Consider the following 21,225-nt stretch of genomic DNA (forward strand, 5'->3'; position numbering starts at 1 on the left):
AAACATCGCGATTTGCATAGAGAAAAACGTATGTCTTATATATAATCGCTCTTCTACCAGATCAATGATGTTATTATATCCTATAATTCATTATATCAACACGAAATATCAGGATGATCGATCAATAAATCCATTCACTCACAAGACAAACAAGGAAACTCACTCGATAATCTCCATTGTTACAGTTTGCACATCCAAGAGGCAGGAGACGCCCATGGGGAAAGACGCAACACTAGTCACCAAAAATTGTATCTCGGTAACGATCGAAATTCTTTCACAGGATAAACTTGTTTTCTCATAACGAAAACCCATGACGACGAGGTAAATTCCATGCCTATAAAGATTACCATCGCTCGTTTCCATTCAGTGTCAATGATTCAAACCTGGATCACGCTTCCGCGTCTTACGAATCTCGTAATAAACTCGACGCGAGCTGGTTCCAGGAACGGTGTGATTTTTATGAATGAACGTAAGCGGAGTAAGCGTAGTTGCGAGAGCGTGTGTGTCACGCGTGAATGGGCCACTCCTTCCGACGCCCTCGTAACACAATCGTATAGTATAGACACTTCTGCTCAGAAGTATTCGAACACAACTATCTACGTACTGTACATGATTTTTGCCTTCAAAACGTACACGCGATATTATTTATGCAAATATCGAAGTTGCAAAGTTAAAGACGCGAGGAAATGTTTAACGTAAAATAACAAGACGTTCGATTCGACGAGGGAAATTAAATAAATGTTTTAGAAAAACACGTACATTCTTTTATAAAACATACAAAAGGTCGGTCGGTTTTCAATTTTGAAAAACGTTTAAATTAAAGTTGGAATATTTATATATGGAAATATCGAGCTTCTTCACGACAAATCCTCTCTTAGTTTCAATGATTGGCGGTAGCACGTTAAGTACGCGAAAGATCACGCGGAAGATAAACTAACGAGCAAGAATTGTACTTATTGACTTTTGAATATCTTTCTGCGAGTATCTGAATATCTTTGAACGGTAGTGTTCTTGTTGTAGACGCGTGTACGTGCCGAGAAGCTACCAATTCTGAATCATTCACGTCTCTCTTTTCCTCTTCTTTTTTCTTCGCGGATTTTGATCGTGATTCGAACACCAGGTAAAATCGTCGGTGGAATTCAAGGATTCGTATCGTCATTGAAGCGGCAAGTAATATTGCGTGGGCGGTGATAAAGACGATCGGTCTGGCGAATGATCGCGAACCCAGACACGTGTACGATTCAACGTGATCTAATTGATCTCGCGGAAGTTTAACATCGTGTCTCATGTTGGAACATTGGTTTTCTTAATGATGGAGATTCGTCGTTTTATTCATTTATTAACGTACGTCTGACGTACTTAGATTGAAAACGATTTTCGTAATTAACTGGAATATAATTGACTTTTTGTGAAGGAACTTGTAAGTAGAATAATCGTATATATCGAATTACATATTCCAGCAGAGAAAATTATAACCATGATCGAGTAAATTACAACTAGGCGTACACCTGTTTTTCAGGTTGAAAATCTACCTCAACGAACAGCAGAATGTTTTGTGTAAGAAAATGATTTTCTACAGATTTTTACGGGTTTGTAATATAATTCTGCATTCTTCTATTGATCTTTGTTGCTATTAGAGTTTGAGTTCGAAGCTTGTTAAATTAGTAATTATTTTCTCCAACATCACAAGTAGGCAGAGATACCAAAAAGGAAAAAAATGTATATTTCGAGTTTTAAGTTGAGTTACTCAAGAGCAATTAATCACTGTTTGTTACATTCGACATCACAGATAATATAGACATTTATTATCGATGAAACATCCTATATAATAATAATAATTTTGCACAAGATAAAGATAAATTGACCACAATGTCCCTTTCTGTTTTATGACGAACAAATTCTTCAAGGCAACGTGACGAATCGTGGGTGTGTTTAATCGCATTAGTACTCAAGCATTCTATTGTATCGCCATAATTCTTCAATATCTCTTACGTACAAGATACGACATTACTTTAACTCATACGTAAATTAGCAACTTTAAAAATCGTACTAAAAATACTACATTTTTATGTCTTTCAAGAACACACACCCACACACAGAAAATAGCATATTACAATTAACAATTTTTTCATAACAATGTCCTGTTCCTTTCACAAAGCGTAACATCATTTAATTTACAACACTGAAACAACTCGTAAATAAACGTGCCGCGGCTTATCGCTCGCACCGCCGGCGACGAAAAGACACGAATTAGTTGCGAAGAAGATCGTAGATTAACGAAAAAAAAAAAGAAAAAAATATGCCGAAGACATTGTGGCGTAAATCACGATGACAGCATTGCAATTACATGTCACGTGCGATCATGTTCACGTGAAGCAAAATCGAAGGAAAAGAACGCAATTGCGCGATCTTCATGGTCGAAACGAGGAAGACGAGGAAGATTAAACGTCGTCCAGTTGCCCGAGAACATTTTTTCCGTCTCACGTAGCTCGTTTCTAAGAATCTCTTCTTACTATTATTACTTCCTACTATTGCTTCTTACTATCATTTGTTTCCTCTTGGTGTCGATAGGGTGGAATGCTTTAAGCGCGAGCAAAGATCGGGACAGAAGAAGTTTTCATACTTTTCAGCAACTGTAGAAGTGCGATCGATGTCTATTTGTCAAGGCTGTGGGGTCTCATCGACAAATAAAGCTTCGTAGAATTTTACCAACGCGCTAATTTTGACGAAATGTTCTTCTCCTTCTTTAAGATTGAAAGTGTAAAGAAGAGAGAGAAAGAGAGAGAGAGAGAGAGAGGAAAATAGAGTTTTATAAGAAACACTATTATCAATCTTCAATGCTTTTAAAAGTCTTCACTGGAACGGAAGGAAACTGAAAGTAGTTAAGACTAGAAAAATCATTAATAAGAAGGTCACTGTGGTGATCAATTCTCAGGTGTGAAATTAAATTTAATTTCCAATAATTTCTTATAGACGACACGTCATTTAGTATTTTGATAAAATATGAATTATCAATCCATGATAGTTTACTTGTAATTACTTCAAGGTAGTTACAGTACTTGTAATTACTTCAACCTATTTGCACCGTATTTTCACCGTAGTAGTTAAGGATTGAACTTAATTTTACAGAAGTTAATTTCATACTTCTTCGAAATTATAAACGATACGAATTGCATAATATGTCGTTATAAACGAACTTGCCGGTCCTTATCATACAAGTTATATAAAGTAAGCAATGATTTGAAATAGCGTGAATCGTTAAACTGCGATATTTCCTTTTGGAATTTATTTCTATTTGACAATTTTTTGCTCGAAGAAAGCTTCGACAATTGCTGATTATAAGCCACGTGGAACGTAATCGTGACATTTTCCTCTGTGTTGATAGGCGATCCTTGCAAATCTGCAAATCAATAATCGTCGCCGTTGACGTAATTACCTGTGGCCGGCTATTCGGTCGAAGCACGAGACGTTTTATGCCCCAGCTACCTTGAGAAACGCGCAGAAAACACGATAATACAATTTCAAATTACAGACCACGCTGTTCTTAGTTTAACGAACAGCCTTGGCAATTTTTGACGTCGTCGATTTCGCTGCTTTTAGCTTCTTGTTCTTTCAATACTTTCTCGTAAATTCAATATGTGATAATAGCAGCATAAAAACTATATGTCTATATTGTATATATTGTGTGAAATAAAAGAGAGCCATTGTTCTATGAAAATTGTACAAAACGAGAATTATAATGTCGTATATGTGTGTTGCTATTGCTAAAGATAGTTGTTATTACTTCGTTTAACATTCTACAGGTGCGTAACCCTGTCTGGTATACAACATTCCCATGGAAATTCGTTCTATTGAAAATAATATCCTTTACGTATCTTTTATACGTTCGTTTCGCCTCTCGGTTCTTAACTTAATTCTCAATTCGAGTAAACAAATTTTCTCGACTCGGTCCCACCTACTCCCAAAACAAGATAAAAGGAACAAGTCCAACGTTTGCTCCACATAAACCCAAACACACAAGATGATCGTCGTATCGCGTTCACCTGTCAAAAAGTTGACATTTTGATTGGTAAAGTTATCAGGTGTGACGTGTGCCCCGTTTCCATGACCCAATTTCAAACTAGCGTGGATTTCGTGCCTCCACACGACTCGTGTAACAATCGCTGTTTTCTCTTTCGTAATGATTCCATATCTATCCCGTCTATCTACCTTTAACATCGTCGTTATGCACGTGTCGCGGACGTAACGCATGGTAATAACGTCGCGCAAAATGGCGATAAGGAACAGGTAGGACGATCGATTTTACCAGGCTGGACACATTCGGTTGAAATTTGTTGCCGGATGGGAGAGATCGATTTTTAAAGCGGAATTCCTGCGTAGGCAACTCGCTTGATAAATTTAACGACGGGGCTGCCTAGGAACGAACTGGGTAACTGGGTCGACCGATGTATCAACCACGCCGACCTTTCGGATCAGAAGATAGACACTAGACAAGCGTCTGAAAGGCCAAACGTGAATGTAAATCCGTGATTCTTGATCGTGAAAAACCCTGACTTTTAAGCATCTCCCCTAAAATCCTTCACGAAACGGATAGTAATCCAAGCAGAAAGGCGCAGATATTGCCGTGGATAGTGATTTTATCTTTTATATCCTTCCCATTCTTTTTAGCTGTCTTTCCTTTGGGCGTTTAACGGTTGGATAGATTCATCGAAGATTTCATTTTAGTAGAAGACGTCATCGTATCGTCGTATCAAGATAATTAACCAGCTAGCTATTTTGGACGAGTATACTCGTCATCGCTTACTTTTTGCGATACATTTTAGATACGCGCTTTTCAAACTGATCAAGGGAATTTTGTGTTAGGCGTTAAAGTAGACTGATAAAGGTCTGTGTTTTTACACGATGCCGCTTAAGGAAGGAAGTACATATTGCCGCGAACATTCGACTAATTCGCACTGTGATTACGAAAGAGAAGTCCAAGAACGTGTTTAATATTTTTCTAGTCACGTTTAGTAATCTTCCTAATCGGCGTGCTTTTCTATATTATTACGCTATAAGCTGAATGAAGAATGAAGAATGAAAATTACCAAGAAGCTATATATTTGAAAAAAGTTTTGGGGGTGGTTAAGGATATTGGTAAAAATTCTATTTTAACGAGAGTTTCACTTCGACGTTAAACTAGCAGATGATTCGGTGATTTACGATGACAGAAATGCACGCTCAATTGCCGACATAATTTCGCTTCTAGCGCGATCTTTTGCAAAATCGAGGCCACGAGGCAGTGAAATGCCTCTTGATAGTTACGTTTGTCTACACGCGGCACCCTATCGTCGCTTCTTATCGCTGATAACAAGTTTCGTAAGGTGTGTGTGTGTGTGTGTGTTTCCAGTGAAAAGTAACGTAATGCGTGCCACGATGAAAAAGAGCGAGAAAGAGTCGGCCAGAGCGAACGATGGAGACACTTTTCGTGATTTTGCAGGTGTTGTATACATATTTGTCCCGTGACGATTATGTGTAGCGTTTTATACAGAATATGATTCACGATCTTAAAGAGCGCCGGATGCATGATTTTTCAAAATCTCGTACCACAGTTACGTGCAATTTGTTGAGATTTATTAGATGCTTCGTGGACGTATTATAATCTTTACGAGCGTTCTACGTTTTAAATGCAAAAAAAAATCTTCCTTTTACGTATCTTTACGTATTTTTTGAACGCATTTGAATGTTTTTTTTCGATTTTCTGAATCTTCTCGTTAAGTTGTTACGTAAATGCATTATATAAAGATTATGTGGAGAAGGTTTATTATCTTGCGATTAAAAGGATGTACTTTATGTTGAAAAGGAACACGTGTTTTTAGTACCTGTTGGTATAAAAGACGTACCGATGCCTATGATCTAACGATTCAATTTCTTGGATAGGGTAAAGTAGGGCAAAAGACAGAAAAGTAGAGTAAAATGATTCTAAGAATGATCTAGAATCGTCTTTCTTTTTTTTCTTTAAAGAAACATTCTTTCGATTTGCAAGAAGAAAATTAGTTTCGTCGAACTTTATCCTTGTTTAGTAAGAACAAATAATCTAAAAGTAATGATCGTATATCGCGTTAAGAGCAAGATACGTAACTGAAGGTAACTAGGACATCGGTTTGTTTGAACTTGTCATAGCAATATTCTATCGTGTATAATGTGATTTCGTCGCTAAAAAGTTCAACGTACATGAGCTTCGATTATTTCTCTAACTTTATAACGAAATATACAGTTTCTCTTTCTCTCTCCCTCTATATATATCGTTCTTTATATCGCTTGAAATATCCCCAGTTATGTGACTTATAAAGATTGATAAGTATTATTTATAGTGCGTGCTCATTATTAGATTGATTTATCGACGTGCTCGTTACTTTTTCATTTCCCTTAGACGAATGGCTCGGTTAATGACATTGTTGCTGATTAACGCCTGTACACGGGAAAGAACAGATACGGGACTTACCCTGATTTTCAGTCGGCGCGCGATCGATAGTATGAAAATCGAAACATTCGAAGGTGTACGCAACACCTGCAAAGCTATGCTCTGTTATCGATCACGAAATAATCGAATTGCTTTTTATCTATTTTTCCGTCAATTTTTGAGCAAAACTGTATCAACGATTCGCTGTATCTTCAAACTATCGAATCATCTCTGAAGAGTAGAATCGTAGAATATAAATTTTGGAAATTTCGCAATAACAAGAGCAAAATAGATCTCCAGCCAATATACCATACTTCAACGTTTATCGTCGATTCCCGAAAAGAAGTGTGAAGAAAGTTCTTAAATGATTTCCTACCGAGCGATCTGCTTCGTTTTCGAGCTACGAAATCATCACCGTAGAGTGCAATAATATGTAAATGGAAAATAAATTCGTAAATCTGACAACAACAGAAACAAAAATAGATCTCGAGTTATTTTCTTCTTTATAGCTACACATAATTTTACATAAAATATACAGAGTAGTTGGTCGGGCAACCGTATTTAGCCAAAAACATTCAACGATTCGTTGAATTCCACATATCTGTCGTGACATACGAAATCCCCTCTTTCTCTGTCTTTTTCGAGTCCTTTTCCGAGAACAACGTCGCGTTTAACGGTGCAGCGAAGGCTCACGAAGGATCTGTTACTCGAGAAAAGACGATGAAGTGCACAAGAGGTATCGAATAGCGACCCCGACCTTGAAGAGGTCTTTGTCAACGCAAACGGCATCAGTATTCAACGCCTTCGCATCTTCTGCTAGCCGTTCCTTGAATACAAAACCGATCTTCGATCGTCCAAACGTGGATCTTTATACTACAGAGCAATATATTTTCGTGTTAGTACTCTCGCGATTGCCTTTGTACTAACGTTTTTTTCCTTTATCGCGACATCAACAATCGATGGATCTTTTACGCCATGTAATCCCGCCCAGTGATTCGTACGATTCGTGTTTCAGACGTCTACTTTAATTCAGTATACTCGATTCTCATTAGAATCGGTCAGTATTGTTCGGGATGAAGGTAGAAGAAGAGTAGAAGTGGGTCGAGCTTAACGAAAGATTGGCTTCCGAATTTCTTTATAAAACTGCAACTTTATCAGTCATAAAGTTTAATCTTCCGATATAATCAACCGTTTAAGGATTCGTTGATCTACGCTCGGATTTTATTTAAAGAGCATTCTTTTATCAGCGATACGAAACTAAGATTTTCCATCGAATTATGACGTATCATCGTCAGATGGTATGTTGCGTTATTGTAAACATCGTCACGTTACCAATGTGAGAAAAAGGCTGATTCGAACGATCGCATTGTACTGCAGCGCGTAAATGTATTTTTATACGATATATCTTTATTCATTTTATTTTACTTGTTCGTCATATTTTTTTTTAACACAACTGTTAGTACGAATGATTTAGCTCAACTCTCGACTGAAATCGTCAGGTAATTTATAATAATTTGGATTCAGTTAACGCAGGTTATATTACTATATAGGTTGCTGTTACTAGTTGAATAATTTATGTAGAGTTAGGATACTCCGAAGTTAACTGAAACTTAAATTTAAGCGATACTTCGTACGTACAAGAATCTTCGCCAATATTGAGTTCGACAAGGCGTGGCAAACAAAATTATAACAGCGAAGATGTGGCTTGGTGTGCTTGTATCAAAGAGATTGGAATCGAAAGGACATCGAGTCCTTCTTCGACATTGCCTTCTCACAAATTTTTGTACTTTCTTTCTTTTTCGATAAAAATCGCTGAAATCATCGAACATGCACAGTGCACAGGTGTTTGACCCTAACTGACCTTACTCGACCCAGCCAGGTGGCGAGGTAAGAGGTCAATTTAAAATCTTGCGTGCACCTGTTCGTGGAATAGTTTCGAGATAACAGATTTAGGAATAACCTCGAGGCAACCCGACGTTCGTTTTTCTTAATTCGCCGCCGTACACAATTGAAATGTATCGCATGGAAGATTGTTAAGAATCGAACAACGGCCACAGTGTGATTTTACGAGGTCATTTTGCGCGTTTTCTTATTAGAATTCAGAATCGTTGGCGCGATAAAAACGCGCGCTTCGCCGAAATTAGTTATTCTGAACGGTAGTGGAAGTTTTCGGTTCGTCCCGTTCCGCAAAGTATGACCACTGTTAACCGTTACTATCTTGCAAGATACGATACTCGGAATTTTAACGCGAATATTACATTTTCGTGTGTTCTTGAAAAATTATGACGCGACTGGCAATTAGGCGAGTGTAATTTCTTAAATTAGACGATACTGAGATCCAAAAGATGTCGACATTAGTAGATCTATATTTTGTAGAATTTAGATTTCCAAGGAATCTAGTTTGCAAGTATTTGCGAGAAAGATAATCGCGTTTGATTGTTAGTTTAACCCATTCCAACGATGAGGTTTCATTTAGGATCGTTAATTTGTTCTCCGTTTCTAAACGACGTGATAGGAAATTCTGTATTCCATAGTATCGTAGTAAGTCGTGATCGTTCGGAACGTTTTAACTTGAAATATCCGTTTCCAGTAATTTTTCAATTTTATCGTCGATCGAGAGCCAAGAAACAAGCAATGGAACGCAATCGGGACAGTCGCGTCTCGTTACGATGATAATGTAAGATTTCGAAATGCTTCTTACGTGAATTTCTTCACACACAATAAACGTGTTTTGTGATAAGCGTTCGAGCGCTTTCTTCAGACATTGCATGCATAACTCTGCGGTTGCAATTGAACGCGCAGATACCGCGACATTTCTTCCTCTTTTCTCGGTCAATATTGTTTGTATTTGAAAAGCGTGGAGGTTGCTGACCTATGAACCGAGTTACGATACGAATGCCGTGTAGCAATCGGTGTTCTTCGTCCAGTGAGAAAAAAAAAAGGAAAAAGATAGAGATCCGATAAAGCAACGTGAGTCACCGGTGTCGGTTTACAAAAAATAGCTGATTCAACCATTCCGGAAGTGTCGGTTGCTCGTATCACAAAGGAAACCGATCCAAACGCGTATCGAACCTTTATTTTCTTCTTGTTTCGTGAATTGCACGCGTATCGACGTACACCAATGTCAAGAGATGTAAATGTGGGTTATCGAGGATGAGTCGGTGACATCATCGATGATATATCAGGTGAAATCATCGAAGATGTATCAGGTGAAATCGGATCAACATAAGGAACAAGGGATAATCAAACGTTTGTCAAAGCAAAGTCCTTCCTCTAATGGAGAATGCTTTTGCATCGATCAGATGCGTTCTTTGTTCCGTGTTGCGATTAAATGGGAATGTTTTGCTTTTGTGGAAGTTATAGTTACATTTAGAGCAGCTAGATGATTTTCTTATGTAAATAGCGTGATATTGTAAAGAGAAGTTAATTTATTCTACGTTTATGATCTATGCATATAAAAGAGGCTTGGAGGAAAGATGATGCAAGTAATTAAGTCTTGTGAGATCTATAATTAGAGTAATCGATGCTGTATGTATTTTTCAAGTTCGCTATGGTGGTCAATTGCGTAACACACGTCTCACGTGTCACGTTGCGAAAGGTTACACGCATCTGTGTGAAAATCGCTGAGGTAGCTCCATTCAGAAATCGGATACTCGGCTTTGTCACGTGGATTCGTAGTTTAGAATTGTACGGAGCACGAGCATAGGTGCGCATATTTTTAAGCGCGTACAGAGTGTGTACAGTGGCTGTAAATAAGATAACTAGAGAAATTGGTGGCAAGTTGAGGAATGCCGTCAGTCAAGAGTCAATAAAGCACGCAATTGATAACATTTTTCTTTTATAGTTGACTGATTTATCAAATACTTCGACACTTATTTTCCAATGAAGAGCTTTTTTTGCAGGTTCTATATATATTTCGTTCGAATAAGCTTCAAACTTTTGCAATCGTACGCAAGTACTAGGAAGTTTAAAAGATATAATTTACAATAAAAATATCAAATAATATTGAAACGCTATAATAAATACAATAGCGTGTCGATAACTTTTGTAGCCACTGTATGCGTTTCTAATTATGTTCTTTTCCTTCTCCGCATAAACGAAATATCATAAGTCTTAACGCATCTCCGTCGAATTCACGTTTGCTCGTGTTTGCTCGCGTTGTTCGGTGCAATAGCCGCATTGGACATTTCTCTGTGAGACAGTTTTGCGCAACGATGCGATTACAGTTCTGTATCTAATTAGTCGTTCGAGGCACGTCGGGTAATGATCAAGCGCGATTAGTAATTGTAATAAACCGTTGTCAGGAGCGGTGCTATCTTTGCATTGCATCGGCAATCATCTTCCGCAAAGCTTGATAAGACACGGAAGGCACTTTCGAACCAGCGACAGTCAGCCTCGCGTCGCCGATTTAGTCAGTCGATGCGTTTCTTGACATTCAACAACTCCAATCGATTAATTTTGTTAACGTCAATGTCGATTTTCATCGATTCATATTTCCTTGTATTGGGTTAGCAACTAAGCGATTGCCTTGGATTTTGTCAATACCACCTAATGGCAAAATCCGCAATCACTCAATTACCTCGTCCACAGACAAATTGTTTCTTCTTGCGAGAAATAAAGTTTCGCTCTCGAATTTCCTTCCTTCGAACGAAACAAATAGTTTCGTATAAATCGTTTCAATTATTTCGGTGAATCTTGCTATCATTAAAACCTTTTACAGAAGACCTTGGGGCTTCGTTGAATTTAAAGAATCTAATGCGACGATCGTATTCACGATGAAGAAATAATCTATTTTCAATTTGTAATGCTACTTCTATTATTCAAATCATCTCATAAATCATCCTTTGTTTTACTCACGGTATCACCTCGTGCGTTAAACGGTATTCAAGATCGGACGAGCGATGAATTCGTAATTGCAATATACATTTCTATTTCTTTTTATCGACGCGATAAAACGGTATCACTTTGATTACTCATGGAGATACATCTTCCTTCGACTTTCTGAACAATCGATCTCTGAACTGTTCAATTTTACCAATGGAAGTAGAATCCTGATGAGACGTTAATTGATATGCGTGGATGTATTAGAAGAATATGATTAGGATTTAGGAGGCAAATTTTGAATTAAGCTCTTTCCTCTTCCTATCGGAGTGCATTCAAACAAAAGCGCTTAATTTCTAAAGTTGGAGGAGCATTTTTATAATCGATTTACATCCACGTTAGAAATATCGCAGAATTTTAAAGATCTCCCTGAGAATAGATCTACTTAATCAATTTTCCCCAATATAAAATCTTCTCCAAGTTCCATACGCTCCGTTTTCACAAAATTGTCGTCTTTGGAGTCAAAATTGGAGTCTTCCATCGTGAGAATCAACTTCGCGTCGAGTTCTTCCCTCGCCAAAGTATAAAACAAATTTAAATCGATTTCGTTTGCTCCGATCGGAACTCCTTTCCACTTTCGCGTAATTTGATCTTTGATCGCGTATCGTAAAGCGAAGGAGTTTAACGAAAGGACGACTGTACAGCCGCCTGTGACTAGACGAGTAGTCAAACCGTTCATCTAAATTTCCATTCACGAATATTTTTAAAGGCGTCGCTAATTGAGCTAATCGACTCGATTAAATCTCATCCTGAGGAAGAACACGCGTCTCATTCGAAAGACAGATGAAAAGAGAGAGTTGGATGCCATATGCACCAGACGGTAAAGATACGTAAAAGAGCGAACGATCGCTGGATCGAGCGACGATGAGAATATCTATACGACGATGATTAATATTCTGATGACGGACTGATCGTGTCTCGACTGCGGATCGGCCACAACGAAGGCCAACGATTCGCTATCCTAAGTCGCGTGTATTTCCGTGTCGAGGCACATACATTATTTACCATTTCCTAGTATGATCCGTCAGAGAGAGAAAGAGACCCGAGAGAGAACCGATCACTTGGCACCTTGCCAAGTACCAAACCAAGTTTTTTTCCCTTGACCATCATCCCTTTCGGAAGAAAAAAGAAAAGACAAAGACCCTTGTTTCACACGGTTTATGTTCCTTCGGAAGGATTGTTGCGTTTTCAGGAAGATAATTGAAATATGCTTGAATATATGCTATAATAGCGTAACTAACTGGTTCTAGAATCTCATTCGTTACAATATCTTTTCATCTCAGGCAAAGTAATATATAATATAAAATTAATTAGTTGAATTTTTATACGCGTTAAATCACGAACGATTTTTCTTCAATCGAAAGTATGAGGAATCTAAGGCGATTTTGTACGACCCCTCTTTTCACGTAGTATATCTAAAGATCTAGAGATTCTTACTACGCTTGAAACGTATTTTTTTTTTAAGATGTTTCGCATAATTAATGTATATTTTGCATCGCGTGTATGAATTCATAAACTCGCATAAAGTCGCTTGAAACGAAGTCGTATATGCCATTAATCACAAATATCACTAGTTTTTGATGCAGAGATCTTTCGCGTAGTTAAAATGTTTTGTTGTATCTAATATTGGATGACCGGAATCGAATTGCGCCTTTGTCTTTTTCAATTGCTGACTTGGCACGGGAATCTTGCCAAGTCATACATAGATCATTATCTTGGTACAGGGCGACTTTGTTTGCTCCAGGATTTACCAATGATCACGGTTTGTGTATTGCGTTAATCTTTTATGCCTAACAATATTATTGATTTGTACAGAGAAAAGTTGCGTGAGATGTTAACTTGATTAAATATTACGAAAATGACGCCCGTATAAAATGAAATATTATCGATTAAACGAAATAATATAAAATTTAGGGTACGTGAATACGTGAAATTTCCAGTGAAATATTAATATTACAATACTTAAAGAAACTCATTAGCAGAGTATTTAAATTATTCCACCTTTTACCATCTCGTAATTCGTGATAATAATTTCATAATTGTTACACAAATCCTATTACGGCCTCATTCACCCAGCCTCATAATTCTTCAGAAAAGGAAATTAATGACCACCATTTGCTTCATCATGGAGAATGATGAACGACTATTTTTCCTCTCGATAATTAAGTCATTACGGATTACGATGCCGCGTTTGAAACGCGTGTAAGGGCGTACCTCGTCTCTAAAATTCTCTGCTACAACACATGGGCGTTTAGAGTGAAACGGTGCTTTGTCATGCTGGTGCTTGTTTGACTTGGCTCATTGCCAGGAACATAAATTCGTGTCAATTATAGGCAAGATCGTAGTGCAAAGTATTATATCCCATGTGTCGAGTGATGTATCACGACTACATCGTTCTACTAGACAGCTATAATAATTATCGAATAAATTAGCGTAGGGCAATAGCATTTCTTCCTGGACAATCGATCATGTTTATCGTGTCGGTACAGCTTGAACACGCGGCAGGAAACTTGTTCTTTTAATCGAGACGATTTTATGATTCTTATATCGTATTGAACGATTGAATACTATGAATAATTAAAATCAGCTGTGTCCTTTAAACCTACATGAAGCGTGCACATGAAATTATGGAAAATGAATAAGCGTTTGATATTTCCTTGATAAATTGAAAAACGATCAAATAATACCAAATGTACTTGAAAATATCCACTGTCCTCCTTCTTTGAAAGTACGTTAAATACTAAAATAGAAAAGAACTTAGAAAAGAGGGATAAATGTTGAATATCTTTCGAACCATTAAAGAATATGCCAAATAATTCCGATAGTTCAATTGGAAAGATTCATTGAAATGATCTTCCTTTAGGAATTAATTTAGACAAAAAAAAATCCCCTCGATAAATTTTCTGCAATCGCGTAAATATATCTGAATAAGGACATAAGAGAAGCTAAGGAATAAGTATAAGTACGCTGCGATATGTCTGATCGAAGTAAGTACGATTCTACTGCCTACGTTCCTGATTCTTACTACTTGCAACAACCGTTTAGCCTAGTTTTCACTCGCGACGCTGTTACTCGAGTGCAAGCAGAACTTGGTATTTGACATTATCGTTTCGATCGAGACATCTACAAAGCTTTACTCCTATTCGTTTTTTGACGGAATCGAATCAACAATCGTAAAACCGATGTACATAATAAAGTCACGCGATAGCGTTCTTTTCTATCGATCGTAAAGAACATAAAATTTATTTACACGCGATTGCAGTTAATAAGCAGTAACACCTATTTAATATTTATTTAATTTTTCACCTATATACCTCACGTAGAAATGTTTCTTTACCAACGTATGACAATAAAAATAGAGGACAGAATTTAACTGTACCGACGTTCAATAACGTTATACTAACATTGTGAAACAGAACAAATAAATATTCCTGAATAATTATCGAGTTTTATTTGCAAACAGGTATCGAGACACTTGTCAAAACGAAATCCCCTTCTGGTTTACGGATACACGCGTCGATTAACGCCGAACAAAGAGTCGGTGGAACGTAATCGCAATCAAGGGTGTGAGATCGGTCTGCTCACGTGTCGCGAACCTTGAAGATAAAGCGGCCCATCGTTTGTATTTACCGGGACAGATAATTACGTCGTTATCGCGTACCGAGATTGCTTAAGAGGCTCGCGCAAAATTACCTCTTTACAGCCGCGATTTCAATGACCGTCGTTCGACCAAGGTGCTATTATCAGACTTATCCGAGGCGATCTCTGTTATTCGGTTCAATTATGGCCCGAAACGCGAAGTTAAATAGGAAGAAACGTTCATTAGGAAACTGGACGATTGGCATTGTTAGGAATTGTGAAATTTCCCATTGAAACGCGTATAATACTACCGTAAGCTTGTAGCCGATGCTGTTCAATGAATCGAAGGTCAGGAGCGAGTCATCGCGCGTAGCTGAACTTTGTCAGCGAAGGTAGCTAAGTGACGTCACACTGTCCGACCTTATGTCATTATGTTCGCAAACCGGTCTGAATTTTTTTTTTCCTGCTTTATACGCTGCATACCTTTCAGAATACCAGGAATAGACGAAATTACTTATGCGACATTCCTATCGTTTTATACTACCATTGTCCTCTATCTGATGAAGTTCTATCTTCGCAGTTATCGTCAATAAATTCGCGCGATTGGTAATTGTTATCGCCGGGATTCGATCTCAATAGAACGAACCTTTGTGCAAGAGTTTAAGCGAGCATTATTAAAAATAAGAGAATAGTTGTTGATAATTTTTGGAGAAGATATTCGTATCGATGATATCGGTGACAGATAAAGGAAGGTAAAGATCGACAGTAATATCGCAAGTAATATTGGAATAGAGTTTGTTCCTAATAATAAATATTTAAGAGAAGTTTTTCTTTTACTAATAACGTCGATAAGGTAATATAATATGATGAAGTAAAATCGAAATGAATAATCAGTAACAGCAATAACCCAAAGTTGATGCAGTATTTGACGATAATAAGAAAGGTTTAAGCGAGATTTGTTACTAGTGACACGAATAAGATAAAGTTAATATGAACGGTATTAGCATGATACAATAAAACGAAAGTCAATACTAATAACACGAATAATATGAAGTTGGAATAAAATTTAACATTAACTTATAATATTCAAACGTTAATTTTTACCAACAACTAATATGAAGTTAATACCGACGATACAAACGAAATAAAATTCGATATTAATATCGTTAGATAAATTATTTTCACAACGAAGTTAAACACTAATAATAACGATAATGTACAATCTATCTAATGGAAAGAAACGTCGTAAGAAAGATAGCAAATCAGCAACAAAGTACTGTCCTTCGATTCTAATTACTAGTAAAATGTAGGAAAGATCGTTTTATAGATCGAGCTGGTGTCATACTCGCGATATGCCTGGTGTTCATCGTAATCCGTATATCAGTGTCATAGAGATAAACGTTTCCTCTGGAATGTTATTCGCGTTGTCAAAAGAAACCGTGTACGCGACCATTACTCATTCACGCATGACACACACATGTAGCATGCGTGTGACAGATTCGCGCGAATCAATTTTCCCGTACGATTAACCGTTTCTATGCAGGTATTTCCCTCTGTAAAGTCTCCGACCGTTGGAACTTGTTGCGTTCGTTCGAAACGTTTCATTTTCCAGGAAGAACCATGAAAATACTTCCGACCGCACGGTGCACACCACACGAGAAGCGAATGATTGCACAACGTAATTTTACTCATCGATGTTCATTGTTGTCCGTTTCCATTCAATTCGTTGGAGCTTTTCACGATACTCGCGTAAATGCTAGATTTTGGTGTAAATTATTATAACGCTACATTATTTACGACACTCTACACTGACAGATTTCTGCCCAATTATTACAGAATTTCTAGAAATAAAATTTACTATTTTGAAAATTGATCGATTCGAATGAGAAATGAAAATCTTAGTATTCCACTGTGCTACTTTTTTATCGAATAATACTACGTTTCGGGTGATTAACTTTTTCTCGGATGGTTGCTAATGTTTTTTAAGATTCATAGGTATATCTTGATGGAACAACGTTTTTTGATCGACTACTAGCGTTCTGACAGAATACCAGGCGTGCTTGACTAATTATTGATACTCAAATATGTCTATCATTCTTTCTGACTTCTGTCGTACTTGACAGTATCTTTTCGAAAGAGTCGGTGTTATCGGAATCGCAATTAGCCTACTTAGCATAGGGATAAACGGATATTGCGACTACAAAATGAAATTGACATTGCAATCGACAAAATACATTTGTCAGGTTTCTCTACAAGGTATTTTCCAATGATCGAAATTCAAAATGATTTTGCTCGAACGCTTACCATAGCTGCAGTCTGCGATACAGTCGACTTCTGCTCCTCGGATTTAACGTGCGAAACGGCGAATAGAGTTGCCAAAAGGACACTTCCGACACACCTTTCCCATGCGAACATACGATTCCACCTGGCCATTCTGCTGCTTCGTTCAGTAACTTGAAAATTTTGAAAATTCCTCTGTCAAAATCTCTTCAGGCGCCAGGCGATCACCGTGAATGTCACAAAGTCCAAGATAAATGTCCCTTCACCCCGGTGTCACTGACTACACGCACGCGTTCGTTGGTCGTTTGTGCCTCAGCTGATCGCAAGATGACGCGACCAATGATCCACGTGTCTTTTCGATCCTTCAAAATCTCCGATCTTCCTCTTCGAACTATCGTTCTTCTTCCCAAAAACAATTCCAGCTTCGCTCGATTGCCACTCGGTTGACCGTGTCGAGCATGAATCTTATCGAAAATGGGTTGTCCTGGCGGGAAAACGTGCAGGATCGAGTTATTCCAGGTTGGAACAACTCGCCAGCAGGGTCAGTCTAAAACGTCGTTGCCACGACACTATCGATCTCGTGTGTTTCCCAAGCAGGTAGCTCGCCGGATAATCTTTACGAAGTCTCGCGAGTTTTCGTAGAGGCACGCACCTCGTCGAACGTGGTCGAGCAACGTCTCCTCGGTTTCTCGCGTCTGTCGCGTTGACTGGGACCTATGATCATCGACGATCGACTCCAAGTTCTCGTTCGAGCTGTACTTCTTCTTGTACGCGTATCGGTGACGAGATTGATATCGAGGAAGAGGAGAAAATCTTTTTGAAAAATCACCAAGGACCGCACGCAAGAACGAAGAAGAACGAAAAGAGAAAAAGAGGCACGGAGAAAGGACGCGGCCGTACGGGGAACTGGTACCGAAGTCTACCGCCACTCTGAATTACAATCAGTCTGCCACTGACTTTTATTGAGGCCTCCCACCACGCGACTCGTGACTACCACCATCAACGCCAGCGGCAGCGTACAATGCTACGCGAGTGTGCTTTGCCTCTTGGTTCACTGTCAATCGACGTATCGCGCTCCTTCTGTCATGCATTTCAGTTGTGCATCGGATTCGCCTGATTTTCGGTACAGTTCAGTCTTCGTTCATCGTCGATCGACGTATCGCGCTCTAGATTCAGCAGCTCTGCTTTGATTTTGAATATATTTGGCTCTCGGTTTATTCGACGTATCGTGCTCCGTTTCTTTCGTCGATTGCTTTTTAGTACGCTGCAAGAAATATTCGAATGTTATCGTATTTATTACAGATTTCTATATTACAGATTTATGCATATTATAGATCTCGTATCATTTTTAGTGGGAATTTTCGTACAACTACAAGATTCGATGCATATCAAATTTGAGAAAGAACGCATCGTTGTAATATATGCGCGTGCTCAAATACTCTTTGTAGCCTTTCGTAGCTGTATATATTTACCTCCTGATTCGCTATCAATCCACGTATCGTTCTTGTTTTGTCTTGCATTGAACTGTGCATTGGTTTGGCTTGGTTTTCAATATACATATTTCGCGTTGGCATTGCACGTATTGTTCTTTCTTTCGCCGATTCGCTCGCATTAGTTTGATTTTTAGCACATTCCTTGTGGCGATATAGTAATGGCGAGATAGGGAGAAAAAAAGGGTAGATAAAAGGATAGGTTTACTGGATGATAGGAGAAACGATAGGTGTTGTAGTACGGTTGGAAACATCTGTGTAATGGGCACGCATGATCGGCGTTTACAGGAATAGAGGAGTGGCTAGGAAATATCCTACGATCGAAACTGATTGAAATCAAACCGCGATGACGAGTTTACGTTGGGTTCAACGTGGGATTTTACACGCGTGGAATTGACGATGGTTTGAGTGCTTGAATCGATTACCAGTTTTCATTAAATTTTTATCGATATCACAATTATGTGTTTTGCTAGAAAAAGCGGTCATTTCCAAGAATTATTACTAAATATCGCAATGTACGATAATTTACCATTAGTATTTCAAAAATTATAAAGTTGGTACCTTCTAATTTTTATATAATAATTCCAATTAATGTTATGTTTATTATGTACTATGTATAGTATTATATGTTTTGTTATACGTTATATGTTCGAATTAGAATCCATAAATATAATCAAATTGATCTAGAATGGACACAGTCAGATGTCAAATTACTTTTCCCAATTACTATACTACGGACATTTAATAATTTATGAATAGAAATTAACTCTATCCATTGGGGATTATAACGAGCTTAGATTTTCTGTAAATACATAAAAATTTGCAATCTAGAAATTACAATGATTCCTCTACGTTACCAATAATAGAAACGTTTTACTTTTGCTTTGTACCTTATTCGAGAAATTGTTAAACGAAACGACATTAGCTATTCAAACGCCACTAATTCTTCTCATATGCGAATAGAAATATCTTGAGAGGCATGCAGTTGCATTCTTCTGACCGGAAATGCCTTCAAAATAAAAGCGTACGCGAAACGTCTGATTCACCCGTGCTCGTTAAAGGGGAAAATCCGACAAGTTTGATAAGTTTCGCGTTGAAGATCACGTTGATTCAGATCTTATTAAACATTTCAATTTTTACGATAATTTATATAATACCAGTAATTGATACAAACAATTAGCCAACATTTTATTGCAATAAATACACGCATCAGCATATAGCTTCGAGTAGTTTCTAGTTTGTACAGGCTTTACTTTATCTATTTTATCTTGATTTTTATTTTTTCATCGATCGCAGTTTCCTCGGCGATACGTATTTCCGTATTCCACAATAGCACAAGGCACACACCATTGTCTCCTGATTTTTGTCACGACACGAAAGAAAAACGATTTTCCACCCGCATTATCCTTTGTTCCTCCTTTACTCCGTAACTACCGTGTAGTCTCTGATATAATCCTTTGATCACGCAAATCTCTCAACAGTTTGTCAGTTTATACCGGTTTTATTATTGCTGTTACGTGTGTGTTTGTTTTACTTGAATATTTAGGTTCGTCTCGTTAAGTTAATTTTTAAGCTTCTTAAATTATGTTCTTAATTTGCTTCAAGCTTCACAATCGTTTATGCTGTTTCTTTGCTAGAAATATATTTTTAGAAACAAGTCACTTCGTTAGTATCTACAAATATTTCCAAGAAATGAAATTTAACCATAAACACGTTACTCCTCTCTCGAGATACAAATCTTCGAGAGGAATCTGATCTACGATCGTTCGTATCGCGTCAGTGAGATTCAATTTTCCAACATTTTGACAATTTTACACAATGTTACGATATTACGCATCTTTGACACTGTTCTGAGCGTTGCTGCTACGGTTCGTCGATTATTTCTCTGCTGATATTCTCGTAATAATAAGTTCGATATAAATTCGAAAGTTCGCAAACAACGACACTCGCGAAATAATACGGCGATTCGAAGAGGATAGCCCTACAATTTCCTCAAAAACTTACGTCGTCTCTTCCGTAAGTGCATCTAGCAATGCCACACGTGCGTTACGCACATCGTGGTCATGAATAAATGATCCGACGATGCCGAAATAGCCGAAACGTTTCTGAAAATAATTTGCCAAGAAAACAATGTGATTTACAGTACTCACACGCGCGTTCGCTTTTCATTTTTTCCCCTCGATTCAGTTTCCTCAGACTTACGAGATCTTCCGAATCTCGCTCCTTTTCTTCCTCGTTTCTCTATTTACTCTGCTTACACGCTTCTTTCGTACAAGATCGAAGACCATAAATACAATTTGCACGGACCTTGTGAAACGCGGAGTTGTTGTAATTCCAGTCGAACGACCACGATTTTGCTTCGTCGCGTAATCTTCCACGCAAAACATTCCTTCTTCCCGGCGAGCATACTTTCGAAAACCTGTTTTTTTAGAACCTCGATGCCGTTTACGCCGATTTCAATATCGATGTCCACGACTTTTCGATCGCGACGATCAACCGTTCTTCGAACAATTCTTCGTAGGCTTAAGCTGCCGAGGAATATCGGTGCGCAGC

General features: G+C 38.0%; 1 protein-coding gene and 1 long non-coding RNA gene across 6 annotated transcripts in view; one reads left to right on the top strand and one right to left on the bottom strand.

The window, feature by feature from the left end:
- The window catches only part of LOC100741313 (matrix metalloproteinase-14), a 39,670-nt gene extending 21,537 nt beyond the window's left edge, over positions 1-18,133 (bottom strand). For 3 of the 4 annotated variants that reach the window (XM_012388015.3, XM_003491102.4, XM_012388016.3), the window contains exon 1: positions 17,207-18,132. In XM_012388015.3, the coding sequence (XP_012243438.1) occupies positions 17,207-17,335 (129 nt within the window). In that variant the 5' untranslated portion in view covers positions 17,336-18,132. Of the gene's footprint in view, positions 1-17,206 lie in introns of all 4 variants that reach the window. The other variant, XM_012388014.3, reaches the window with a different exon arrangement.
- LOC112213173 overlaps positions 1-21,225 on the top strand; it is a 56,678-nt gene that overhangs the window by 15,240 nt on the left and 20,213 nt on the right. The window contains exons 2-3 of one of the 2 annotated variants that reach the window (XR_002947063.2): positions 186-321; positions 1,121-2,210. This is a non-coding gene — a long non-coding RNA (uncharacterized LOC112213173). Of the gene's footprint in view, positions 1-185; positions 322-1,120; positions 2,211-21,225 lie in introns of those variants that run through there. The other variant, XR_004462042.1, reaches the window with a different exon arrangement.

Source organism: Bombus impatiens, unplaced genomic scaffold (assembly GCF_000188095.3).
Source record: "Bombus impatiens unplaced genomic scaffold, BIMP_2.2 scf_0506, whole genome shotgun sequence".
Classification (NCBI taxonomy): domain Eukaryota; kingdom Metazoa; phylum Arthropoda; class Insecta; order Hymenoptera; family Apidae; genus Bombus; species Bombus impatiens.